The following is a 27,245-nucleotide window of genomic DNA, read 5'->3' as shown; positions in this document are numbered from 1 at the left end:
TATTAACACTGCATAACCTATCCCATATGGCACTTCCCTTGCTGGCACATAATTATTCATAGAAAGAATAAAGTACTCTGTGCCATACGAACAGGAAAACGTTTCATTTCTATGGGTTCCAAACAACAGAGGCAACACAATGGAATATAAATGGGATGCCTCTCTGCATCTTTGCAAAGACAGTTCTCTGCAACACAGGCCAAGCAATTTACTTTGCCATTACTTTGTGTTATATATCACAGATGACCTTACCAAAATACCAACAAAAGACTTCAAGACTGAAAACAAAACTATGCAAACTTTCACATCCCACCCTTAATCACAAAAACCTTACCAAACACTTCCACTAAATGCACACACTGTTGTCATGTGCTCTTTTCACAGACAACCAAGTCACAGTGCAAGCACTGGCTATCTGCATATGGCATGAAAGCGTACCTAGCGTGTTCAGTGAATGCATTAAATTTTATCACAAGGACACACAATCTATGCATAGCAATCTCTCAAAATTATTTGTTCAACTAATCAGGGAAACTTGTTTCTGATAACAAAGCAATATTTTGTATATAGCTCTGAGGAAGCCTAATAGCTCTAATAAAACTCTCTCCAGAATTCTGAATCTAACACAAAACTGCATGGCTTGTAACCCAAGCTGAAAACAGTGGAAACTAAATGGAGCATACTCCCACATAATATGCACAAGACATGAGTGTGTGGTTCACCTTTGACTTGAACTTCTAGCTAAAAGAAATGTTTTCTCCTTTCCGGTACTAAACTAACTTCATTTCACAAGAGGCATACAAAGCAACAGTGACATCCAGTGGCTTCTATGGGTAAACTGCTAGTCATTTGTCCTTGGATCACAACGGGTAGCATCCTGCTTTCTCAATCAGTAAGATTCTCCGACCTTGACATCATCCTCCAACTACACAATGTACCATCACAGATTGATACTGGAGTTTCATGGATAAAACGGAGAGATTGATTACTCATGCTTTTGTTACACAGCCAGTCAAGAGAAACTTTAAGTGACTCCAAGAAAATGGGATATTATGCAAGATGTCCTTGGAGGGTGTAAGCAAGAAATTTGAAGTTCTGACACCCTTTAGTATTACAATAAGCCCACAGCCTATGTGGGGGTTACATTCTGGGGGTTGAACCTAAAGCCAAAATCACATATAGTCAAAACTCATTGTGTTCAACAACCAGGGCGAGGGGGGATTGCCAAAGTCATTTCCCCCAGAATCTTGCCTCCTTTTCAAGTCCCATTCAAAATAATCACATGGGGGGGGGGCAACATGTTACTGCTAATTCAGGCCGCAAGTAGGGGCCTGCATTTGTGAACGGTCCTCCTTGAGTGCAAACGTCCTACAAAGAGAAAAGTAGCACCTCAAGGAGGTGAACGTGGAAGAACGAGAGTCCAAACATCATTACGCTAAGCCCAGTATAAATTGGTAGCAAAGGCCTCCCCTCTCTCTCATTCCCTGGTTTTGAAAAACTGAAAACAAAGGCCTTGTTCATTTTTAAAAATAGGGCGCTTAGTTGATGCAAGGCATGCGAGTCTCTCTCTCTCTCTGGCTCTCAAACCCAGGCCTCTAGCAGACAGTCCCCCCCCCCCAACTTACCTTCCTCCACGAACAGCATCCTGAATCCTCAGCAAGCCAGACAACTCAACTCTGTGGACTAAGGCTGCCTTCCAGGCTCCTCTAGTGGCCTGGACACTGTCAGCTGACCCACAGAAGCCAATCAGAACCCACCAGGCCCTATAAAATCTAAATTGGTGCCTCAGTAGGAGTAGGACATCAGGTGATGATGCTCACCTTGGCAACCAGCTCGCTCCAACCATCCCAGATCCTTGTCTACTTACCCTTGATCCTAAACACGGGCCCGTTTTAAACTTTGCAGCCTGCTTCTTGCTCTTTGGGCCTCAGTCTCTCTGCATCAGAACTGGGCCACCAGAACTGTGACATTTCCCTGAGCTTGGCTAAAGCCTGACAATTGTTTCCCTAATAAAACTTATTTTATCTTCTTCTTTTTGCACTCGTATCCCTCTGTTCTTTGGTCATGGGACCCAAGATAGCATACATGTGGCTTCCAGGCAATCACACATCCAGGCACACCCAGGCATTATTAGCTTCCACAAGCTGCAGGCCTCATTTGCCTCCAGGCCATACTCTGGGGTTGTTTCCTTCTTTATAAGTGCCTTATGCTTTTGGCTGTCTGATTTGCGCTTACTGGCAGAAATGCATGGCAGCATTGGGCCTGTATGCATAGATTAATTAGACATAAATGACACATTCGTTTTAGACACTGTTCCTTATTCCCAGCGTATCACATCAAGTTATCCTGTGGTTTCTGTGGGCCAGAGGCCTTATTCACTTGGATAAATTTCAGCCAGTCACTTTCTCTCAGCCTAACCACCCTTCCAGGATTGTTCTAAAGAGGAAAATACTGCTTACATCACCATGTGCTATTTGAAAGAAAGGCAGAACAAAAAATGTGGCTAGATAGATCAACCTTTTCAGATCTGCAAATCAAGTGGCAAAATTTTGTTGTCTTTGCTGTATTTCTGTATTTTGGACTGTCAGGATCATGATGGTCCCCATATGTTAATTGTTTTAGTTTATACTGACGCTTAAAAAAATATTATCTAGTTCTGTGCTTCTTTAAAATGTGGATTTTGTATTGTACTTTTCATTTATTTGTGTTCATTTTTACAAATTTCGTAAACCAGTTAAGAGATTTCCTTGATCTATGAAGCGGTATATAAATTGCCTAAATAAATAAATACATGTGCAAATAACTCTAAGATTGTGAGTTTTATGCCTTTAGGAGACGAGGAAATTTATTGACCCATTACCACTGCATCTTACACATTTTCTTCTTCATTGCCACTCGGTTCTCACAGTCCTGATTGTTTTTAACAAATGTCCCTGGATCCATCAACCTGGACCTCTCAGAGAACTCTGGTTTGCAATGCTATTAGGAAGGTACTGTGCCCAGACCCACAGATCAGCTCTACCTGTTGATTTCACTTTATTTTTCTTCCTTTTATACCAGGGCCTCCATACTTCATTTGCCTCCACTTTTGCTGATCAGAAAAAGCACATAAGAACCAGGGGACAAAACTTAAAATGACATATAAATCCAAAATTCCACACATTTTCAGGATCCAAAGTCAACTTTTTGAATTCCAGACATGATCAAAATCTGCTTTGAACAATTAAATTTGGGTTTACTTAAAGAAATTCTGGGGACACGGGTGGCGCTGTGGTCTAAATCACTGAGCCTAGGGCTTGCTGATTGGAAGGTCGGCGGATCAAACCCCTGCGATGGGGTGAGTTCCCATTGCTCGGTCCCAGCCCCTGACAACCTAGCAGTTTGAAAGCATGTCAAAGTGCAAGTAGATAAATAGGCACCGCTGCGGCAGGAAGGCAAACAGTGTTTCCGTGTGCTGCTCTGGTTTGCCAGAAGTGGCTTAGTCATGCTGGCCACATGATCCGGAAAAACTGCGGACAAATATCGGCTCCCTTGGCCAGTAAAACGAGATGAGCACCGCAACCCCAGAGTCGTTCATGACTGGACTTAACTGTCAGGGGTCCTTTACCTTTAAAGAAATTCTAGTTCATACATTTTAAGGCAATAATGTTAGGAACTAACTTGCTGTATCAGTGTTTTTATGGTGTGTGTATATGTGTGTTTACCCCTTACATCAACTCTGCTGGCATACTATCATAAAGCAGCCATGAACTAAGAAAGCTTATTAGTCTCTTAACACAGTACTATAAAGTAGCCACTACTTAGTAAACATAGCAAAACATTGTTACTTGCTTTACTACAACAAAATAATTTCTTTACTAACACAACTTTTTGCAAACAGTCAAACATTTTATCATTCATGCTTTGGTTTGGATCTCCCTTTGTAAAGCCTCCTGAGCTACTTAGTCCCTTGTCTCTGCTTTCCACCTCCACATTCCACACATCCTGCAAGAGAGGCACCAAACAGCCATCCTACAGAATAGATTAACAGGAATAATTTGCTGACAGTTCCTTTATCAATACCTAGAAACGGGTGTGAGTGGAGCATCTCCTTCCAACAAGTCACAGCCCATCTCTGAGCGGCAAATCTAGCTTTGACACCATTTACTGCAGGCATAGGCAAACTTGGCCCTCCAGATGTTTTGGGACTACAACTCCCATTATCCCTAACAGGACCAGTGGCCAGGGATCATGGAAATTGTAGTCTCAAAACATCTGGAGGGCCAAGTTTCCCTATGCCTGATTTACTGCCTTGCCTAAAATGTGTTGCTGTCTCTTATGTGAGAGTTTTGATGGCCAATTATCTTATCAAAATAAAAATACAAGGGACTCCATTTCCTTAAAATTCTGGTTAGACTATCTTTCTAAGAAAATAAGAGATATAGCACCTTAGTAACAACCTATTTTGTATATTGTTGTACATGAGAAGCTGTGTTACACTATTTGTTTGCCTAGCAAAATATTGCCAACGTCAACTGGAGGAAGCTCTTCAGGGTATCGGGAAGATCTGCTGTCTGCCCTTTTAACTATTAGATGTCAGGGCATCATGTGCTTGCAAAATGTGTGCTTGCAATTGATCAGTGATCCCTCCATAGGCAACAATCCTCTATAGAAGATAGTCCAGTTTATTAGTAGTATGACAGAATGCCTGTGTGGTATTCTAGGCCAGGGATGGGCAGAACATACATGGAGATCTATTTAGTTTCTTTCTTTATTTGGACAATTTATATGCCACTTATATTTAAACAAAACTCTAACAAAGTAGGTTGAAATTTTCTGAAATAAACAACTGCAAAAAAATGCCAGAGAATTTCTACCTTCTATAAACAAAATTAACAACTGGAAGATCCTCTTTAGCATCCAAACAAACATTACGCTTAAAATCGGCTACAAAAATACAAAGGAAATTTAACAGAAAACAGCCAAACAACAGGAAGTAAAATATTTCAAATACTAAGAAAGTATATATTCTACAATTTTAAATAACACTATTGACCAAAATAAAAAATCAACACTCTATCCAGCCACCATACATGAATCAATTATCATTAAATAAATAAATCAGTTAAATGTCCAGCCCCCTATACAGCAATAAACACAATTTAATCTAACTGCAGATAAAAATACATGCATGCCTACAGGTAGAGGATCCTTTGATGGTTTACAGTGTATTGGCAAGGCTTTCTGACTCCGTTTAACAACAGCAACAACAAAATGCCCATCCCCGCAACAAAGCTACAGTACCAGAATTACTGATCCATTAGCCCAATCGCCTTCTAAATCCGGCCTGGAATCAGCGTGTTTTTACATGAGTAGAATGTGTCCTTTTATTTAAAATGCCTCTCTGGGTGATTTGTGGGTCACAGGAATTTGTTCTTTTTTTCTTTTCTTTTTCAAAATATAGTCTGGCCCCCTACAAGGTCTGAGGACAGTGGACCGCCCCCCCCCCTGAAAAAGTTTGCTGACCCCTGATGTAGATACACATTTGTACATGCAGATGAAGATATTCTGTCAACATTTTTAATTTGGCTCCTCTCCCAAGCCATTATTTCACACCTGGCTTGGTTGGTGGGCAGTGGGGTTGTAGTAAAAAATGAAGTAGATAGCACAAGTGTGATCTAAACAAAGCTTGCATGTTCAGTTCATAAGACTTGGCCAACAATTTGTGTGAACTGAGATTGCACCTGAAGCCGTATCCCAGAATTGTCTGCAGCACATCGGATTTCTATGCCATATGCTCAGGGCACATTGCTTTGGCAAGCAGAGCAATGTGGAAAATGATCTCTGGAGTTAGAAAGTTGCAAAAGCCCAGCTGTATGCGGGAATAACAAGTCAATAAAGGCAAGAACTAAAGGTAACAGTATTAACAAAGCATGTTTTGATTACTAGAGCTCCAAATATAAAGCTGGTATGCAAGACCTGTTCAATACCTGGTGGAAGAGTCATCTTCTTCTTGGACACCATCCTGCTATGTCCATGACAAGCCACATTTGAATGTGTTTTCAAAGGAAAACAGCGAGGGGGAGGGAGGAATTCCCTCTAAGTACACCTAAGCTCATGAGTGTGTCTTAAGTGGCTCTTTGGATCCTGGCCACAACACACAGAAATACAGTCAAATGCGTATTTACTTTTTAATTAGCCAAATCAGTCATAGCCATTGTCTGAGTTGTGAAAAGCACATCAGGACTTGTCTAGGTTAAAAAAAAAAAAAAAGGTAAAGGACCCCTGGACAGTTAAGTCCAGTAAAAGGTGATTATGGGGCACAGCTCTCATCTCACTTTCATGAACTAGAATTTGTTTAAAGGTAAAGGACCCCTGACAGTTAAGTCCAGCCGCGAACGACTCTGGGGTTGCGGCGCTGTTTTTCCGGGTCATGTGGCCAGCATGACTAAACCGCTTCTGGCGCAACGGAACACCATGACGGTAACCAGATTGCATGGAAACGCCATTTACCTTCCCGCTGCAGTGGTACCTATTTATCTACTTGCACTGGTGTGCTTTCGAACTGCTAGGTAGACAGGAGCTGGGACAGAGCAATGGGAGCTCACCCCGTTGTGTGGATTCGAACGGGGCTGAGCGTTTTCTCCTTTGTCTTGTGCTTGTCCGAGAGTTTTTGCCTTTGCCCTTGCACGTCACCCTGGAAAACCCACTATTTAGCACTAAATCGGAACCCACGGCAATCCGCTGAAAATCCAATTGCCATTTGTTCCAATTCAGCACTAAACCACAGGTTTCCCCAGGAGAAAGTGATGGGGCAATGGAAGTGGATGAGCCCTCAGCGATACTGACCATGACAGACGAATCTCTTGAATGGTGAACTGGTGGCTTATCAGAGAACAGTTCTACAATGAGTTTTGCAAATGTCTATAGAAAACACCTTACTCTCTTTATGCAGCAGCCAAAACGTGGAATGGTCAATGTGGAACTTACAACCATAGCCTTTGGGGATCTCATTTATGTTGATATTTTACTATAAGACTCAGAGCCCCCCTCAGGCGTTTGCCTGAACATGCAAAAGTTAAAAATGTGTAAGGGGCATCAGGGCTGGATTAAGACCTTTAGAGGCCCTAAGCACTTAAAAGATTTTGGTACCCCCATATATATCTAATTTGGAATATAAACAACAATAAATTGTAAAATGAAACTTTATTTTTCAAAATGAAATAAAACCTGCAGTAAGATGGAAAATAATGTTTATTTTTGTATATTTGTATAAATAATGGCTATTTTGTTCAGCTACGCCATATGGCCCATGGTGAATCTAACAACTGAAAAATTTCTGTGGCGTCCCCCTTCTTTTTATGCCCTAAACATGTGCTTATTTTGTTTAATGCATGCATGTGCAGGACCATCAGATTCTCATGAATTTGACTGAATGCACTTAGAAGCTTCTGTGTAATCAGGAAGTTTGCTTGTCACAAGTCTGCTTGTACAGAAGCTTCTAAATGGATTCAGATATGCTCAGATACTGTCTTCATCCTTCATGCTCAACAAGTAAAAGGTCTGAGAGAAGCCCATGCTGGGAGGTCCAAAAGATGAACATTTATGTCAGTAGAGCTGCAGTCCTATTCTTACTTATCTGTAAGTGCCACTGAATTCACAGAAACTAAGTTCCGAGTAGGGACATTTAGGATTGTGCTGCAAAATAGCTTATGTAGTCCAAATAATGTCTACAGATCTTGTTCAGTGCTTTGAAAACAGCACTCTCACTGCCACTGCAGTTGTTGTTTCTCTCATTTCATTAGGAATGAAAGCAATCCAGTATGTTCTATAACTTTGAATACACAGAGTAAAGCTGCCCAATATTTAATTTTTCATAAAAAAATAAAATTGACCCATGAAAGAATTAAGCCTGGACAAGAAAAGAGTCATTTTCTGGTGATATCTCATAACAGTTATTTTATTTTATTTATAAATGCTTGGATAATATATTTGTTGCATTTTATGCTACACTAACTTAGTTTCCGATAAGAATGATCACGTAAGAGAGCCACTGAAAAACTCAAGTAAATGTAAACAAATGTGAAAGTTCTTCTCAAGTTGTTTCTGGTCTGTTGCAAAAGGGTGGATTAAAAAAACATAAGCACCGCTCCCTATTGTAACTGAAAGGGGTGTCATGAGCCTCCATGGTAGCTCAGCAAGGATAAGCCCGAAAAGTATTTGGCACAGGCATCTTCTTGGTGGAACAAAATATTCTGGCAAGTTGCAAAATGTAGACACTTGCTTCTAGGGCTGGGGTTCCTTCAGATACCTTTTCAAGCTAACTAACTCTGAATCAGATACCTGTACTTAAGTGATGCGGCAATCAATGAGATAAATGTATTGCAACTAAAGCGCCACTGATTTCAACCATTCATTCATCCTTAGGATAAATCTGAAGAGCTTTTCCACTTGAATAAAATGTCAGATGACTTTTGGGTCACTTTTGCTTTTACTAAAGAGTACTATTTATTTGATAGTTGAATCAATAGACCTTTTTGAATCTTTTTGCTCACTACAACTGTGTTCAGGAAAAGCAAGTATCAGATGCGTTTTCAGATAATACCATGTACCAACAAATATTTTAAACAGGGTCTTTATTCTTCCCCATATTGTAAGCTAAAACATACTGCCTAAGAAGTGCTGTTTCTATGTAACTATCACTTGACAAATGCAAATACATTTTGAAATCATTATGCACTAGTGAAGAACAGTGTTTGAGAGTCTCCACTTCAGACATCTGTTTCAGTGCTATTTTTCTAGAAAAAGAGAACATCTCCCTTGTTCTCTTATAATGGCAATGTTGCCCACCTGAGAGGTGCCGGAACTGGCAAGTTCCAGCTGAAAAAAGCCCTGCTGATTCTAATCTATTTTGCACACTCTTTACCTTTGTCAAGGGAGGGGGGTGCAAGATGGGGCCTGTATTTGAAAAACTGAATTATATTCTAGATGCTGTGGGATGCGGGTGGCGCTGTAGGTTAAACCACAGAGCCTAGGGCTTGCCGATCAGAAGGTCGGCGGTTCAAATCCCTGCAATGGGGTGAGCTCCCATTGTTCAGTCCCTGCTCCTGCCAACCTAGCAGTTCGAAAGTACGTCAAAGTACAAGTAGATAAATAGGTACCGCTCTGGCGGGAAGGTAAACGGTGTTTCCGTGCGCTGCTCTGGTTTGCCAGAAGTGGCTTACGTCATGCTTGCCACATGACCCGGAAGCTGTACACCTGCTCCCTCAGCCAGTAAAGCGAGATGAGTGCCGCAACCCCAGAGTCGTCCGCGACTGGACCTAATGGTCAGGGGTCCCTTTACCTTTTATTCTAGATGCTGACATCAGCTTTCATTCTGATGTCTCAATCTTCAAGACAGAAAACACATTTTTACAGCTTTCTTGAAAATGAGCGGTGTGCTAAGCTGGGGTTTACACTTGAAATGCTGAATGCTGTCTTGAATGTGGACACTAGTTTCATTCTAGGAACTCAACATTTCGCTTGATTCCCAAGTTACCGTGTTACATAGAATTCTCTTTAAAGGGGGGGGGGAGTCACATACAAAATATCTGCAATTTAGGTAAGTACATGGTTCTACTTACTATTTCAAATTTAAATACATCTTTCTTTGTTTAGATCAGAACACGAATGATCTCTATATGTAAACAGTAAAGTCAATCCACATGCTTGAATTTAGTATCAAGTTTAAGAAACAGCCATGTTTTCTGTAGCACTGCAATTAATTACATGAGATGAGAATGCAAATTGCAAACCAGGAGGAATTGCAGCATAGAAATAGTTTTTTTCAGTTCCGGCACCTCTCAGGCTTTTGCCATTATAAGAGAACAAGGTGAGTTTTCTAGTAAAACAGCACTGGAAACACCGAAGATAAAACATGCAAAGAAATAAAAGTGGAAAAGCAAGCATGCAAACTCCTATCAAACTGCTTGCTTCTCCATGGAATGTTCTTTTTTCCAAAGGTTGCCAGGATACACAGCTTTCTTATAATCAAAGTTCCTATGAGCAAAGAAATCCTTCTTAATATGTACCAATTCCATTTCTTTTTTAAAACGCTCCAACACATTTTCTTCTGTGTTGAAAATTATGCATGCCAAATGCTAAAGCCAAGTTATAAACTTCTAGAAAACAGGATTTATAATGGAAATCAAGCACTACGTAATCACTGGACACACGTTAAAAGTGTTCTTTTGCAGTTTTAAGGTCTGACCCTAAATCTTCAGGGGGGGAGAAACACTTATCAGAATTTCAGATTAAGGTGCATGGATCATAACAGAGAAGCCAAAAGAAACCACAGTAACCTAGGCTAGTTAGAGTTTACATTATAAAACTTTTACCTCACTGTTAAACAATGCCATTAACTTCATCCATTTTCAGAAGGAGTCAAGGCTGCCAAAACACACCAACTGTACAGCTGTAGGAAATAATTCCTGCCCACCACTAAATCACTTCTCTGCCACCATTGTTCCAACACAACTGTGTATTTCACATTGAATATGGATATAGCACAAAATGCTATGTTCTGTTTCCGTTCTTCAGAGTGTCACAATAGTTGCAACTTGCCAGCTGGGTGAGATCCTGGGTTTATTGCTTGCTCTAGGGTACAGCAATCCCAAAGAGTTTGTGGCCGCTGTGATTAAAGCATTTGTATGAGCACAGAAGTGCCTTGACAGGTAAGAGCTCCAAGTTTCTGCTAGTCTTCATTCGCTTTTAAAAAGAAAGGGGGAAATATGACAGCATAACTGTTAGCGTATTTTACAGAGCATATTCATTTTTATAAATTGTAGCGATATATAAATTGAGGGGTCCTCATGAACCTCTCTGACACAACACAGTCAACCCTTACATTCAGATTTGCTCAGACAACATGAACAACAAAGAGCTGGCTGAAATGTTTAAAATTAATAACATTTGTGTCAGAGCTACAGTTGCCCTCGCACATTTATCTCTAAATAGAAAGGCAGCAGGAATTTTACATCTGCGAAGAACAATCCAGCGCTATGTAATCTGGTGGGGAAATGGGCCAGCAGGAGTCAAGGGAAAGCTAAATTACTGGATGGCATTCAAAATTAGTAATTGGAAGAGCAGGACGGTGAAACTGAAAATCAAGATGTTATACCCTGTTGATGAGGTGTTAGAAAACAGTGTCAGACTTGCCACTTCAGCACAAGCCTGAAGAAAGGGCATCATACAGTGTCCTTTCAGAGACCTTACCCAGGAGAAATATTGATTCTATTATGAAACATAATAGAAATTTTATGTAGAGATTCTGTTTGAGCTTCCATGATCTTATGTCCTCCCTTAGTCCAGAGATTAATCCTAGCAGCCTTTTGGGGGGTGGGGTGTAATCTGTGTGTCCTCTCCCTAGTGACCCTTTCACCATGGTAGTGGAACTGCCAGCAGGCACTATCAAGTTATGGTTCCCATATAAGGCGACATCTTTCTACTGACACTTGCATGTGCACAAGAGGAGGTACTGAGTTGTATACCCCATGCTAACAGCCACAGATGGTTCAGGCCTGTGGTTTTTATAGCTAAAACAACGCCACCTGACAAACCAGGGTTTCTGAATAGCCACCAAACCAAGAACTGATTGTTTGCAGCTGCTTTGGTATAACACCTGGACTGACAAACCGTGGTTTGAGATGCAGAAGAAGGGTGCTGTGTGAGAAAAGTAACCCTCAAGTTCTGCGTGGCACATTTTAATTGGCCACTGACCCTGCCTAGGTGACCTCCTAGGCCTCTCCTAATTGCCAGATCAGGTTCAGAGGCCACTGTCATGAGCTTGTGAGGCTGAAATGTGTCTCTGAAGGAAGGGTGGGATACAAATTACATAAACAAATGGAACGCAATCAAAGAAAACAGGAGATTACAGATGAGATAAGCGAATTAATAAATAATATCAGAAGTGGTATTAAAAAACAGAGAAAGCTGAAATAGTTAAGAGAGGAGATGGCTGGCCACTGATGGAAACCAAAAGCTGAGCCAGTAGTACTCTCCTTATAACTGAGACCCAATAATTTTTAATGCACACGTGCAGAAAGAAAACAATAGATTTTGAAGGTGCTCATGGAAAACATGCTGCAGCAGAACCTAGCAAAAGTCTGGGTATGCAATGAATCCAGCTTTAAATAATACATGATTCAGGAAAAATTACCTGTCTTATATCCACGAACTGTACACATTCTAGCCACATACCCAGAAAGCCACGTCTGCACTGAGCACATTCTTGTTTATGGGCAAGCATCCTCTGTGCATTTAAGTTCTGCTTTAGCGCTTTGTGTAAATTAAAGTTTTTCTTTTCCAGTTGATCAAGAATAAATCTTGCAGTCAGTTCCTGTATGATTAAAAAGACAGAATAGCTTATATTATTCAAAAGACTTGCAAGAGAACCTCAAGGTGAATGCTTTTAACCCCGGACACTTAGCAGGAGACTCTGTGAGCATATGGCTCCCCAGATGGGCCTTGTAGCCTTTTACCCCAAGTTGCACAGCTCTGCTTGCAAAAGGCTCTGCCTGATAGGAGTGAGTAAAAGAGTTGTTCTCTCTCTCTATCTCCAGACACGTGGTAACCATGATGCACCGTTAATTTATTGTAAAGGATAGATCAGGTGCCACACTCAAATCTAGCTCCAGGAAGGACGTTTTTCAATCAGTGTCTGTTGATAGAACTTTGAGGGAGGAAGCTGCTGTCAGCCAGTGTGGACAAAACTGAGCTAGATGGTAGTTCCTTGTGTTCCTATCTGAACCATAGCTGTCAACTTTCCCTTTTTTCCAGGAAATTCCCTTATTCCAGCGCAAATTCCCTTATTGCAAAAAAGGGAAAGTTGACAGCCACACAATACACAATATACATAGCCATAGCCAAGTGCATTTGCAGCCTTTCACAGACACATTTTTTCACAGACCCACTTGCGGATGTGGTGCTCAAATTCTCAAGCTCGGTTATTGTTAAAGGCTTTATTCCAAAATTCACTACAACCTCCAAACACGTATCAGACTACAGGTTAGTTCAGAAGTTCACAGTGGAGCTCCAAGACACATGGTTAGGCATCAAGCTAAGACATTGTCCCAATACTTGCCACACTCCCGGAGCTCCCCTTTATGAACAGCCAGGAAGGCAGTCGTGTGTGCGGTGGTAATCTCAAACTATGGGATTGGGCAAGTAAGCAGGCCCTCCCACAAAGAGACTGGGTCTGGTCATCCTTTGAAGATCCAGTTGGCACAGTCGGCTCACAGACCCTCCAAGTGTCCCTATTTTCCATGGACAATCCCAGATTTACAGAAGCCGGCCCAGTTTCTGATTTGATCCTGAAATGTCCCACTTTTTCTTAGGACATCCTGATTTTCATTGGATAAATGTTGGAGGGTATGGTAGGATGTCCTGATTTTTACTGTATGAATATTGGAAGGTATGGAGTTATCCGACCGCTGAGCCATCTGAAGGCAGCTCTGTAAAGGGAAGTTTTTAAATACTTTATCATGTTTTTCATATATGTTGGAAGCCGCCCAGAGTGGCTGGGGCAACCCAGTCAGATGGGCGGGGAATAAATAGTAAAATTATTATTCTCATTAATATACTGTTGTTACAGTCCTGTGCCTTTCAGTGCTTTTTTGTGACTGTTATATAGAACTGTGTTCTTGTATGTGATCTTAAACACCTTCCCCATGTATCTCAGCATTTTTCAATCTTTGGAGAGTTGTATAGGTTTCACTAACATTTTGCTCTTTAAAAGGAAGGGGCAGAAACAGTGTTCATTCAGTGTTTGTGCTCTTTAAAAGGAACAGGTAGAAACAGCTACCATTAACTTTTTTTCCTCTGTACTTAAATACTGCTGGAAAGTGGTTGGCTTCCACCATAGCAGCTATTATTATTTTCCAAGAAATCCCTGCAATTTATCAAAATCCTGAAACTTTAATTAACTTAATTTCAAACTCTGCTCACCAGACTAAGGATCATTTTTAGTAAGCAAAACTATCTCTTTGAATACAGAATGGTTATTTAGAATGGTTTGAATGACAAGGATTTGGATTACTCTGAAATCTGAAAAAGTCATTTTTAAACTATAGGGTGGTATTCAACTAAGTCATACCCAGAGATGACCCACTGAAATCTATGGACTTAAGTTAGTACAGTACATTGTTATCTATAATTTTGAAAAGTTTTCCCCAGTAACCTTAAGAGTCAAAATGTCCTCCTCTTGTATGGCACTAACTGGATGTTTCTGAAGCAATGGATTACTTTCACAATAAAGTTCCTCTAGTTCAAGATCTTCCATCTGTTTAAATAACACAAGAAATACAGGAAACATCAATACTTTCAACGAAATGTTTACCAAAAGTCAATTCCAATGAGAAGGCAGAGTGCTTTATCTCCTGATCCGATAAAAGTTGCAGGCAACTTCCTGTAGCTTGGCAGATCAAATTCAGGTCACAGGTTAGCCACCCTTATTCTAAAGAGAGGTCAGACAGGAGCATCTACCCCATGAGATCTCCAGCTTGGCATGTTGATATTGCTGGCTGCTTTAGTATTAGACCTTGATTGCAGTTGCAAAATAGGCACTGTTGAAGTCCCAGAGAGACCAGAGGCTCCTTTGCTTAATTGCAGCAGGACATTACTACAGCAGGTGGCACCCTTCAACTGAAGAAGTACCTTCCTGTACAGCAGAGCTTTCCAAACTGTGTGTCATGACACATTAGTGTCGGCTGCAGTGTGTAGGTGTGTCACGTGACTGCTTCCCACATTCCTCCTGGGGCTGGAAAGGGGTTAGTTTAACCTCTGGTTTACTAGTGAACCTGAATTACTGTGTCGTGAAATGATGCATGTCTAAAAAGTGTGTCACCAACAGGAAAAAGTTTGGAAAGCTCTGCTGTATGGACAGGGCTAACAACTGGGGTGTAGCTGCTACCACAGTTGGTTTGTTGCTGAAGCAGTATCCTATAACACAGTCTGAGATTCGCATCCAGCCTGAACTTCACCTTGCCTTCCTCTGCTTTCAGACTGAGTCTTGCCTCACCTCACCTTGCATCCCACCTGAGCCTACTTAGCATTGTCTTGTTCTGCATCTAGCCTGACCCTCACCTTACCACAGAACAAGACAATGCCACCACCCATTTTCCAGCCCTTAGGCAGGAGAGACTGTAGGGCATGGTGACTTTGGCAACAGGGCTTTCCAGAAGTCCATTATGTGCAATGGGCTTACCATAAAACTAGTAGCTGACCAGGGACAAAAAGCACCTCAAATGGATCTGGAAGAAATTATTCATAGTTAGGACATCCCCACTGTCAACTGTGTTACAAGTTGAGTTATTATACCCTTGATTTCTAGAGCTACCGAAGGAACCTGACACACTGCTGTTTGCTGGAAAACCATCCAATAATGTATTTTTTCTTTATGGTTTCATGAAATTTCTCTAAGTAATTTACAAACTATCTTGAAACAAGTGGTACTGATTCTTTGTTCCTTCTGTAATGATTACTATTCCTCTTATATACATTCTGGTCTATGAATACTTTCCACTGACAAATCAGTAAAAATTATTTTAAATCACAAGTTCATGTGCTACATAAGCAAATATTAAGTGGGTTCCTTTGAGAGGAAGTGCATAATAGAAATTTGCTTAATAATAATAATAATGCATTTAGCTTAATTTGATACTATGTGGTTTTTTAAACAACCTAAACTTATCTAACTCTAATGTTTTATTAGAGCATACAAAGATAGGTAAATCGATAGGTAACAATACCACTGATATAAGCAACTACTCAATGTAAGCAAAGCTAGAAGACCTTGAATTACTGAGAACACCTGTATTAAACGTATAAACACACAGAGAGGATTCTGTGCAGCTGGTATATCTGTAAAACCTTTTATTGTCTTTCCACCAATGAAAGCTTGAGATTTTGTGACATTAAAAAGTTCATACCTCCAGGGCAAGATGAGTGAATAGGCAATTACATTCTGGGTCACATAGTTTGTAGCAATCACCATAAAAATATATCACTTTCTTACAGCTTTTTTTTTTTCAAATTATAACTATGACAGAATCTTTGAGGTGTAATCCAAAATCTCCTTTACAAGAAACGTCAAAAGATGATTTCATTCTCATAAAATATAGTGAAGAACAGATCGGTAAGTTTGGAACTCTTGAGTTCTATAGCTAGCACAGGTTCCACATAAAAAATGACTACTAGCTGTTCATGACAATGAATTTAGCAGATATTTATTAATCCAGCCAAAGTTAAAACTCTTAAAGCCCATTGATTTCAATGGAAAAAAATTAAATGTGCTAACACTGAAAACAGTGGGACTTAAAAGTGCTTAAATTTAGGTCAATTATACCAACAATACTTTAAAGGGCTCAGCAGGATACAGAAGGCCAGGTATTTGTTTGCATTTTCAGCACATAGGCTTACAAAGCATAAATTGCAGTTAACTGTTGCAACAAGCACAATTCTTCAATAATTATAATCTGGGCAGTTGTGTGATAAGAACTCTATCTAAATATTTTTTTAAAGTAACAAAATTAAACAGTATTGACATGGTTCTAAGGAATTTTTCTATGCATACTTACTTGGGAGAAGGAAGTTGCATTGAACTCAAAAAATGTTACTTCAGAGCAAATATCCATAAAAGTGACATGTTCAACACTTTCAAATCCCTTATTTAAATGGTAGAGTATTGAAGTGTTTAACTCTGCCTCTTAAACTGATTTAGGGGCTAACTGCATCTTAATGCACACAAGTAAAATTAGAGTCTCAAGACCACCTTTCAAAAGTTAGATGTGCTCAGCTGTGTGTGGATAGTGCCAATGCTTTTCCATTGGGAGAAATAGCCTACTCAATTCTTTTCTAAATCTAGGTCTGTTTGGCTGCAAATATCCTTTTAAAAAATGAATCCTTTATTTCTGCCCAAATACAAATTGGCTCACAGACAAACTTTACATTCCCCCCCTACCATTATGTGAGTTTTATAGTTCAAAAGAGCCATATTTTCATGCCAATATACACACTGTTTACATTACAGAATTCTTGCAACCTTTCGTTCCTTTCAATTTACATAATTCTAGTACATGTAAAATGATAGGTGCAAGAAGGCATTCTAGTTCCAAAATCTATTTGGTTTGATAACATGCTTGTTTGGAGTTTCATAATTTTTTGAATATTTTCCTTCTGAAATTTTTTAAAGTACAGCCAAAATAATCTAGAAAAGGGCCTTTGCACATGTAAAAGTATAATGTATGCATATGAGAACACTAGTTCCTCAGTAAAGTATTTTCTACCGTGCTCTCAAATGGAAGAGATGAATTTATTGTGTCCATCACAGATGTCAGGTGGTAGACTAGAAAGCCACTTCTAACCAGCGGAAGCATAGTGGCTTCCATTGTGAATGATAAACTCATCAAAAGAAATAGATAAAGCAAATACCACAAAAAGAACCCTTTAGAAAGGTACTGCTAACAAAACATACCTAATCAAACTTTATATTTAAATGCTATACCTTGAATTTGAAGTTGATTACTTGAATTCATAAATGGGTATCTCTTCAAACAAATTTCAGAAACTGAATTCCTAAATACAGGCTTTCTTATGCTTACAGGTGGCTTCTGGTCTTCTTCAGTAGTTGTCTGTTGCTATTAAAGATGTATTTTCTATTTCGCTAGCAGTATCGTTTTTAATAGTTCCGTTATGAATGACTCAGTTTGCCTCTACACCCCTGAAATTGCACATGACTCGCACCATGCTACTCTTCTATTTCCATCAGGAATAGTACGTATAGTACAGCATGATATGTTAAATTCACTGCTTCACACAACAGGGTAGAGATCGCTAACATAAAGAAACAGGCCTGGACCAAAGCAGGAAACACAAATGGTACCCGCTTCTTCACACTAAATAACAGAAGGTTCTTCTGTACAAGCCTAGCTGAAAAGAATGGATGTTGCAGAGTACTAATTCACATTCCTGTTCATCTTGATGTTGCTTAGAAAGCCCTTTCCTGGATTGTGCCCTATAGGCCAGACCTCTGCCTTCCGTTCTACTCAAATTTAATGGAACCTATTATCTCTTGCCTTAGGCAACTACCACACACTGCCTCATATTAGGGTCATTTTTGGTAGGGAAGCTGAGTCGTTAATGTCTAATGGCAGCTCTTTGCATTACACATCAAATACATTTAATGCTGGTATCAAATGAGTGCTTTCTGCAACCATGTCATGATATATTCAGGTACACAAATATCTGAAACACACATGAGCACAAGGCAATGCTGTCCACACTTCAGCAGCAAACACAGTTGTAGTTGCGAAAAAGAAAAAGAAAAAGAAGTTTGCCATGTAATGTACCTGCAGTAGGAAATCACTTTGTGGTTAAAGGCTGTTGGTCAGATAAACTGGAATATTATGAAACCATATGCAAAGACTGAACATTCATGTGTTCAAGAAAAGTATTTTCTACGGGTGAACTTTTCCAGTTAGCTTTTCTGTATTAGTAAGAAACTTGAGTTGAGCAGTGTGACATTATGTAGTGCTGCCCTCAGGTGCTTGCTGATATTATTGCAGCATGCATTCAAACATCCTATCCTAGACCTTTGTAAGCATTTCTATATATTGGGTAGGGTTGAGGTCCAGAGAGCTGTAGGCATACTGCCCTTCACATTGTGCAACTTTCCTGCCTGCTGCTCCGGTTACTAGAATTTCCATCCTTTGCTCACTCACTTTTTATAAAGCATCCATATTATACGGTTGTTAGACAACTGCATCCCAGTATTTTCTGACTGTTCTTGCTGGTATGGATCTTAAGGTAAGTTAAAGATGTTCATGGAATGAAAGTTTTCTGTCCCTTCTTTTTCCCTTCCTCCCTGCCCCCTCCTGCACTAACTGTGTCACCCACAAAGCCTCTCCAGTAGGTTGGGGGGGGGGCCTTCTGAACAATGTGGGATGGGACACAAAAGGTTGGTGGCAGAAGGAAGAATTCCCCTAAACTGAGTGGAGGTCCTGCTAATTTGGGGTGAACCTCCACTACCCTGCATAGTTCACGAAGAATCCACATAAACAAGAATCCAAATCAGATATATTTTTATAACTAATACAAGCATATTACTAAATACGCATTCCTGCTTCATGTTTCTGAAATCCATTTTACTAATTTTCATAATGTACAGATTACCGGTATTCCGCTGAAGAGATCTATTAATAGTCCTACTTACTGCTGTTGGGAAGATCTGGATATTGTTTCCTGCTACATCTAGAACTCTAAGACTCTTCAATTTGCAAAGTCCCTAGTGAAAAATGATAAATTTAGTAAAAGCCAAAGGAGCCTTAGCAACATTAAAGTAAATTATATTGACTCAGACATCAGAGGTGAAAGGACAAAAATAAAAGTTATCAGAAGTGGGAGAATAAAAATCACAGAGGGAAAGCTGAAAATGTATTCTAAGGGGAAACCTAGATTTTAATTGGTATTAAAACAAATTATTTGGAATATTTATCTCTCTGGGGGTATATTTACAAATTGAGAATTGATACAGAAGGTAACAAAAGACAACATAGATAATAGAGGTGAGGCAGGTAGGGAAAGAGTATGTATTTAGGTTATTTGCACTTACTTAAGCAGAGGGCTTATTCACACTTCCGCTTATGCCATGCCTGGAAAGCACGGGTCCAAGCAGTTTTCCGCTTGACTAGTGCTTACTAGGCATGGGTCCAGGTGGTTTTCCCCTTGCCCCACTCCTTTCCAAGAGAAAACCCACTTTTTAGCAATAGACTGGAAGAAATAGCAAACCAGGGAAAACCCAAATTGCCATTTGCTCTGACTGAGCGCTAAAGAGCAGTTTTCCCCAGGGGAAAGCAGCGGGACAAGAGGAAGTGGGGACAAAAGGAAGTGTGGACAAGCCCTTAGTTTCAGTAGTGAATGGTAACTAGGTGGTTCTGCTAAAGGCTTCAAATAAAAGGAAGGATTTAAAGGAAGAGAAATACATTATCACAGTGGTATTTTGGGAAGCAATTCTAGGCATAGCAGGCAGCAAAGCAGAAAGGCAAGGTGAGGTTCCATCCAAAGCAAAAGGTATTTTCCTTTAATCCACCCATGGTAATTCTTGATTAATTTTAATGTTAGGGTATTTTCAGGGCTGAGCATTTCCCATATGGTGAATATCAATAATGTGCTTATATGAATTCCCTCCACCTTCTTAGTTTAGCAAAACGTAACAGATTCTAGGTTGTAGTTAACTAAATTCTACTCAGAGTAGTAGCAGTAGCAGCAGTTGTAGTAGTAGTAAGGCACGGGTTGTTCTTGGTTTACTGACTGTTGTTTGCTGGGAGTGAAATAAAGCATGATCACTGGTCCAGATGTAATGCTAAGTCATGGATTGTGGCTTGCTTCTTCCCAGTGTGAGCAGGGAAGAGCAAATCAGCTACGGTGTACACACAGTAAACCATTAACTATGGCTTACCATGATGCACTAACTGGCTATGCCTATATAATATATATCAAACAGTCTGCAAAATACAAGGTGATTTAAAATAATAATAATTAATCCCTGTACAAAATGCATATGACTTTTGTATTAGTCTCAAGAAGACAGTTTTCAAAGCACACCACTACTCACATCAGGAAGTTCTTCTATTTGGTTTCTTGACAAAATCAAGATCTTGAGTTTTCTCAGGTATTTAATCTCTTCAGGGAGTGCAGTGATGGAATTGTTGAACAAATGGAGTTCACACAACTTTCGGAGATAACAGAATTCTTTGGGAATTTTTTGCAGTTGGTTATTGTCTAAACTCAAGCATTCAAGATGTTCAAGCCTATGAAAGGAACAAAGAATTCCAACCCTCCAACTCTATTTTTCTTTTGTATGTTTACCAGTGAATGTTGGTCTACACATCTGCATCTAGATAGATTTTAATACAAAACAGTATTTAAAGTTGTTAATTAGTCTATCAAGTGAATGTACCCCAATCACATTACTGCCAATAAAGTTATAGAAAAAAGCACTAAAACTCAAAATTAATGCGGTAGTTTTTGATTCATAAGTCAGTTATGTTTCTCATAGGTCAGAGTTAACCATGTAACTAAGCACAATCAACTGAAGATGTAGCAGCCCAATAAGGAACTGTTTATCATCAAAGGAGCAAGTAGGCCTGGCATTGTCTCAAGGAATGGGGACATGGGAAAGGGCCTTCTCAATGTGGAACTCCCTTCCGTGTAGAGGATAGACTGGCTCCCTCTTTGTTGTCCTTCTGCCAGCCGGTGAAGACAGGCTTTTGGGAATTGACTGCTTTGAATGAAAGGGCTAGTGCTGTGCTGTTTTTATTGTAATTATTTGTATGTTTAAAACAAATTTTATATATGGACTGTATATAGTTTTATTTCTATTTAAATGTTTGTTTTTAATTATTGTTGTTTTTCTCTATATTTTTAGTGATTCTTGTTTTTATTTGTAAGCTGCCTTGATTCCCATCAAGGAAACAAGTGGGGTATAAATAATAATAATATAATAATAAAGGAATGGCTGCTGACAGGGATGGAACCTAAACCCTACGAAGAGTACAATACCACCAAACATTATGTTTTAAATATCTAGCATATGATTTCTATAGGAGCCCTTTTGAAATCCTAATGTGACTATATGAGAACTTGGGTCTACCTGATGTAACACTAACGTGGACAGAACAGAAGCAATTTTTAGAACAGCTAGTGAGTCTCAAAAAAAAAAAGTATAATGAACGACTGGGGAGGGCACTGGTGTTATTTTTTTTTTTTCTGCTGCTATTGTCCATAACGTGTGAAGTGGGGAACCAAAATAAGGCATATAACTTGCTATATTTTATTGTTTTTGCCATTCAGTATTAATGAATATATCACACCTTCTGCCCAGATAAACATGGGCAAATGCTATGTCTCATACTAACAAATAATGGTATAGGCAGCTTAGGTAAAACTTCAAAATTCTAGTAAACAACGTTACCTTTGTATCTCTGGAGGAAGATAACTAAGTTGGTTGCTGTTCAAATTGAGGAATACTAAATTTTGCAATCCATCTGTAAAAAAGACATTTTAAGATAAAATACAGTATATATTATCTACATAGACCTGAATATGCATTTTAATCCCATTGCATTCCATTTTTGTCATAATAGTGTGTTTTTTAATGATCAACAATGTAACATGGGTGATCATTCCATTTGGTTACTAGGTAAGTACAGTACATGGTTTCAAGGGGAATATGAAGTGTTGCCAAAGGAGATCAAGAAAGTATATGCTCAGAGAGGTGACAGGGCAGAGTCATGGGAAACCAAAATGGGAATCAATGATAGGATAATCCAAAGTATGGAACAGGAACAATAACAGTCCAGTTCTATACATAGTTACTTGCAGGAAAGTTCTCCTGAATTAAGAGCAGTGACAGAATGACAGAAGGGAACAAAATGAGGACAGAAAGCAGGTTTGTAGACTTGGCTACAATGTCATAAGCAGCCTAAATCTCACTGATTGCCCATGCAGTTACATATATATTAATTACAAAAATCATACATTTGGGGAACTGAGACTATTTAGGGCTACAATGTTTAGTAAGACAGATTATTAAAAACATTTAAACGGAGTTTCCTTGAAAAGTGTCATAGAAGGCTGGCACCATCTTAGAAATTTGCCTTATCTCAAAAGAATAAATATCTTCTGCAACATGTGTATACGTCATCTAAAAAGTGTGTATTTTCTCCAAAACTATTAGGGTTTGCTCATATGCAATTTTTTTCAATTGGATTCACTGATGCTACAATCCTTTCCCCTCTGAATGACTTTTCCTGCTGTGCCCTGTCTTTCAGATTGTCAACATGAAAAGAGGGGAGGGGAGGGGAGGGGCTGTCATATTATGAATATCTGTAGGTCATTCTGGGAGCCTCCATTGGCTGAAGGGCTGGGTATAAGCACTTTAATTAAAAACCAGAATTAAGTCCCATTTAATACAATGGTGCTTGTTTATGAGATAACAAGCACAGATTCAGAAACATGATTTATCAACTGTAAGTTTTTACAGAGCAGAATTTCTACAACAGAATATAGTATATGTCACATTATATACACTGCACAATAAAATGATTTTGAGCAGGATGTGATATAAGCTTACCAAATATTAAGGGTGATATTCTGGTAATCTTGTTTCTAAACAAATGAAGAGTCTGCAAAGACTTGAGGTATTTCAGCTGCTCTGGAACCTCCTCAAAATTATTATTTCCCAAATTTAGTACCTTCAACTATAATAAAATATTTAATTAAACAGCCTTGCATCATTTGTTTCACCAAAACATCAGGCACATATGAAGAGACTGCTGGATCAGACCAATGACGCAATTAGTCCAGCATCCTGTTCTCACAGGAGCCAACCATATGCTTATGGGAAGCCCCAAAGCATGTCCTGAGCCTAGCTGGTATTCATTTACTTAAATGCATGCTATTAAATAATAACGTAAAGCTGAAAACATACCCAGTAATACTGGAATGAAAGAAAAAAATACCTAATTCCAAATATAATGTTCAGCACCGTGTAAACCCCCTTAAACACACACACACACACACACACACATTATTAAGACACTACTATGCTACACAACATCCTGTTGCAGTATTGCTGGGCTTCTAGAATCCTAAATCTCCATTCTTTTTTATGACAACAGTTACAGCTCATGTTTGTACATGAGGGAATCTAGTCAGTTTCAGCCCATTATCATCAGTTTCTTATTTGAAAACTAGGAAAATAAATACCCTAAATCCAATATTGTTTTTAAATAGCATCTTTCACCAGATCACACTGCGCTTTTGCAGTGTACCTTATGCTACAGAATGTGGTTTTGCCATTTTCTCTGTAAGCACTTTTCTGCACTAAGCCTCCTTTCTGTCTGTAATATGCTGTGATTTTAATTAGTTAGGCTATACAGAGCTGGTTGAACTAGAAGGTTTGATCCATCCTAGTTACTTGCTTTAGTTGTGCCCAAGAGTTTGAATACACTCACTAGGAATTTTAACTTTTCCTTCTTTAAACAGTAGGCCTGGAATCCTATCAGGAACTGCATCCTGAAATGATGAGACAAGTATCTCTTTCTCTTCAAAAACACAAGTTAGGAAGAAGCAAAGAGAACCAAATACTTCTCCATATAAATCCACCATATGCCATTATGCCAAAGGAGAAAGCATGATAGGACTGCACCCATTCCGAGAAGAGAGGCTGGCACAGTGCTACTCAAAATAATTATGTATTGTGGTATAGCCAGCACTTTCAACAACACTGCTTTCAGCATGAAGTATAAATATTTTACAATTGTGGAAAAATACACACTTTCGTGCCACAGTCATAGGGCTTTGTGAAAGTATTTTGAAGTAATTTGAGTTTTCCCAGAACATTTTTAAAATGTTGTTTTAAAAAGTGCATATTAGTCCCAGGTTGAATTATACTACTGCCAAGTTTCAGTCCGTCATAAAAAGTTCCATAACCACTTTTATGACCCATAAAAAATAAAGGCTTAGATTGAAAGATGTAAAGAACTATTCCCTTCCCTCCACCCCCAATCCAGCTGTTCAGTCAATGCCTTCTACTTGATCCAGTTCTCTCCTAATTTAATGATAAATAACTCAGAAACTAAGGGCACTGTCCAGTTAAACGTTGTGCACCCTTAACCCCCATTGATTCTAATGGTAAAGTAGAGCTTTTAAAAAGCTCTTAAATCTCTGTCACTGAAACCAATGGAGCTTGAAAGTGTTATCTTTGAACGCTTGCGTCTCTATTTATAACCATGAAGATTATAGCATCTTTATCTTTCCATTAGCAATCTAAAACTTGATAGTGGCATAAAATTTTGTTGCAAAGACAAATCACAGAATTGTTCAAAGAAAGCTGCACTACAGTTCCCAAATGCTCTTAAAAAAAGGTTTTTCGGAAGGAACAAGCCCAATCTCACTTACAGAAGAACCACGTGTATCTCTTGTTTTAAAAGCCCACAACACAACTGGAAACCCTAGGATGATGCTTTGTACTATTTCTTCCCCAATGAAGATTTTGAGCAGCGCTCCATTCCAGCTGTCTTGACATTACAAAGAGCTGCAGATGAGCCCCCCCCCCCAATCTTTGCTGTGCAATGCAAAACAGGGGTCCCAAACAACTTGAGTACAGAGGTAGTGATTGCCCTGGACAACTTATCCTAGACCCATGGTTCCCAACAGGGTCTACAGGGGGGCACTTTGATTTTTAAGGGGGGGCAATTCAAGAATGAGTTATTAACAGTTAATGGCCTTTTAGGCTTCCTCCGTGTGAATATGAGTTCACTTTTTGAATAATAAGAATTATATGTCGGGGGGTCAGGATTTTAGAGATGCTTAGGTGGGGCATGGCCAAAAAAAAGTTGCGAACCACTGTGGATCTAGACATATAGGGATAGTTTTGAGCAGGTCCTGACTGTTGGAGATTCATTCCCTGTATCTGCAGTCATGGGGTTGTTATCTATCACAAGACGGTATGTGTTTTCATTCCACAAAGTGGGAAGTGACGGAGACATGATGTTTGTGTTACTGTGTTCCATGAAGTGGGACTATTGTCTTTTGTTCTTTCTCTTTGCTGTCTGATGCTGGGGGGGGGGGAGCCATGTTGCAGTGCTCCGTGTGTGTTTATATGTAAATAAAGCAGATCAGCCAAAATGCTGAGTTGCTGAGGTCTGTTTTCACAAGACTCTGTGGATCCCTAAGTGTGCTGATGCTTCTTGGTATGAAGAAAGATTTTGAAGCTCCCAAATGACTGACCAGGAGGGAGAGAACATGCCAGTCGGCATGTGTCTCTGCCAGGGTCCTACACGAGAGTAGGACGCTCCTGCGAACATTGACCAGCCTGCCAAATGCCCCCCACCTACCCCCCCCCCACCTTGCACTGTCTCTTTACCAGCAACTGACGGAAGAAATGTCCTACCACTTTGTTTTCATGCTAGGTTCATACTGTCAGAAAAGCACATAAGCAGGGCTGGGGGGGGGGGGGTCTGTTTGAAAGGTGGCAACCCTAGTGGTTACAAAGAGGAGGGGCCAAAGGGATGGAGCCCCGTGGCGCAGAATCCTCTCGGCGCGCCTCTTAATCGACCAAGGGATCTGCTGGGCCGCCTCACCCGGCCCAGAGCCTTCATATCCTGGGGCAGCCGGCGCAGGCTGTTGTCCCGCAAGCTCAGTCTCTCCAGGCCCTTCATCTTCCCCAACCCCCGCGGCAGGCGGCGTAGCCCCCGCGCCTTCAGAGACAGGCAGCGAGTCCCTGGCCCACCACGCAGAGCCCGGAGTAGCTCCGCCGTCATATTTCCTCTCCCTCCGGCCTGGTCAGCTCCGCCTCGTCCGCGGCGCCGTAGAAACCGCGGGCGTAACCAAGGCCTCGCCATCGCCATGGATACGGCGAAAGCGGCGCGTCGCCCTGAGGCCTCGCGGCCATGGCAACGGGCGTCTACGTTACGAGGGGCCGCGAGGAGACCGCGCATGCGTAAGGGAGAGGCATGGAGACCGGGGTGGCTGCTGGGAGCTGTAGTCCGGCAATGTTAGGAAAGCCGCAGACATGCCCAGTCCCTGCAAATAAGTTGAACCAGGGGCAGCCAGGAGAGGAGATGGGGGCAACTAGTCGTGATTTTGGCTGATTCTCTTTATAAAAAGGTGCAGTAGGAACTCGACAAGAAACAGCATTGTTTGTAGGTGGATAACAAAACACAAATGCAGGAATGTAGAAATTATCTATCTCTAGGATGGGGCCAGGAAGGGGAGGCTGGGACATAGGAACATTGGAAGCTGCCATCTAGCTCAGTACTGTCTACACTGACTGGCAGCGTCTTCCCCTGGTTTCAGGCACGTTTTTCTCCCAGACCTGCCTGGAGATGCAGAAGATTGAACCTTCTGCACGTGCTAATGCAAAACTACAGGAATAGTTCCACATACATTATTTCTTCTAACTCCATGTTTTTCAAAAGTTTCTTTTACAGCAAAACTAAATAAATCTTTAGTCCCAGGAACTCAAGCACAGGAAAACTGGCTTTGTATATATTTATATATATGCATGAGGAAAGTGATGGCTGCTTTAAGATGGTGCTACGGCGGGTTTTTTTTTTTTTTAATCTATTAATCTGTCTGAATAATAATCAGGGCACTTTTTCAATAAAAAGTTTTTAACTCTGATGAAATGGTGCATCCCTAAAAACAGTGCATGTATTCCGTTTTAC

At 40.2% G+C, this 27,245-nt stretch overlaps 1 protein-coding gene across 1 annotated transcript; it reads right to left on the bottom strand.

The window, feature by feature from the left end:
* Positions 1 to 10,480: 10,480 nt before the first annotated feature.
* LRRC69 (leucine rich repeat containing 69) lies at positions 10,481 to 26,365 on the bottom strand. The gene is made up of 8 exons (XM_033155547.1): positions 26,160 to 26,365; positions 23,147 to 23,273; positions 21,986 to 22,058; positions 20,627 to 20,822; positions 19,226 to 19,297; positions 14,195 to 14,296; positions 12,176 to 12,355; positions 10,481 to 10,725 (listed from the first exon to the last, which is right to left on the bottom strand). The coding sequence occupies exons 1-8, from the start codon at positions 26,337 to 26,339 to the stop codon at positions 10,615 to 10,617; spliced, it is 1,041 nt and encodes a 346-aa protein (XP_033011438.1). The 5' UTR covers positions 26,340 to 26,365; the 3' UTR covers positions 10,481 to 10,614.
* Positions 26,366 to 27,245: the final 880 nt, after the last annotated feature.

Source organism: Lacerta agilis, chromosome 7 (genome assembly GCF_009819535.1).
Source record: "Lacerta agilis isolate rLacAgi1 chromosome 7, rLacAgi1.pri, whole genome shotgun sequence".
NCBI classification, from domain to species: Eukaryota; Metazoa; Chordata; class Lepidosauria; order Squamata; family Lacertidae; genus Lacerta; species Lacerta agilis.
This window is presented reverse-complemented; position numbering and strand designations above follow the sequence as displayed.

Excerpts from the sequence above, each read along its gene's own strand:
- LRRC69 (XM_033155547.1), bottom strand. The coding sequence starts at position 26,339 with ATGACGGCGGAGCTACTCCGGGCTCTGCGTGGTGGGCCAGGGACTCGC. Across the intron at positions 19,298-20,626 it reads AAATAGAAGAACTTCCTGAT|GGACTTTGCAAATTGAAGAG; the intron begins GTGAGTAGTGGT and ends ATTTTTCACTAG. Across the intron at positions 10,726-12,175 it reads AGTTCGTGGATATAAGACAG|CGAATGAAGACTAGCAGAAA; the intron begins GTAATTTTTCCT and ends TCTTTTTAAAAG.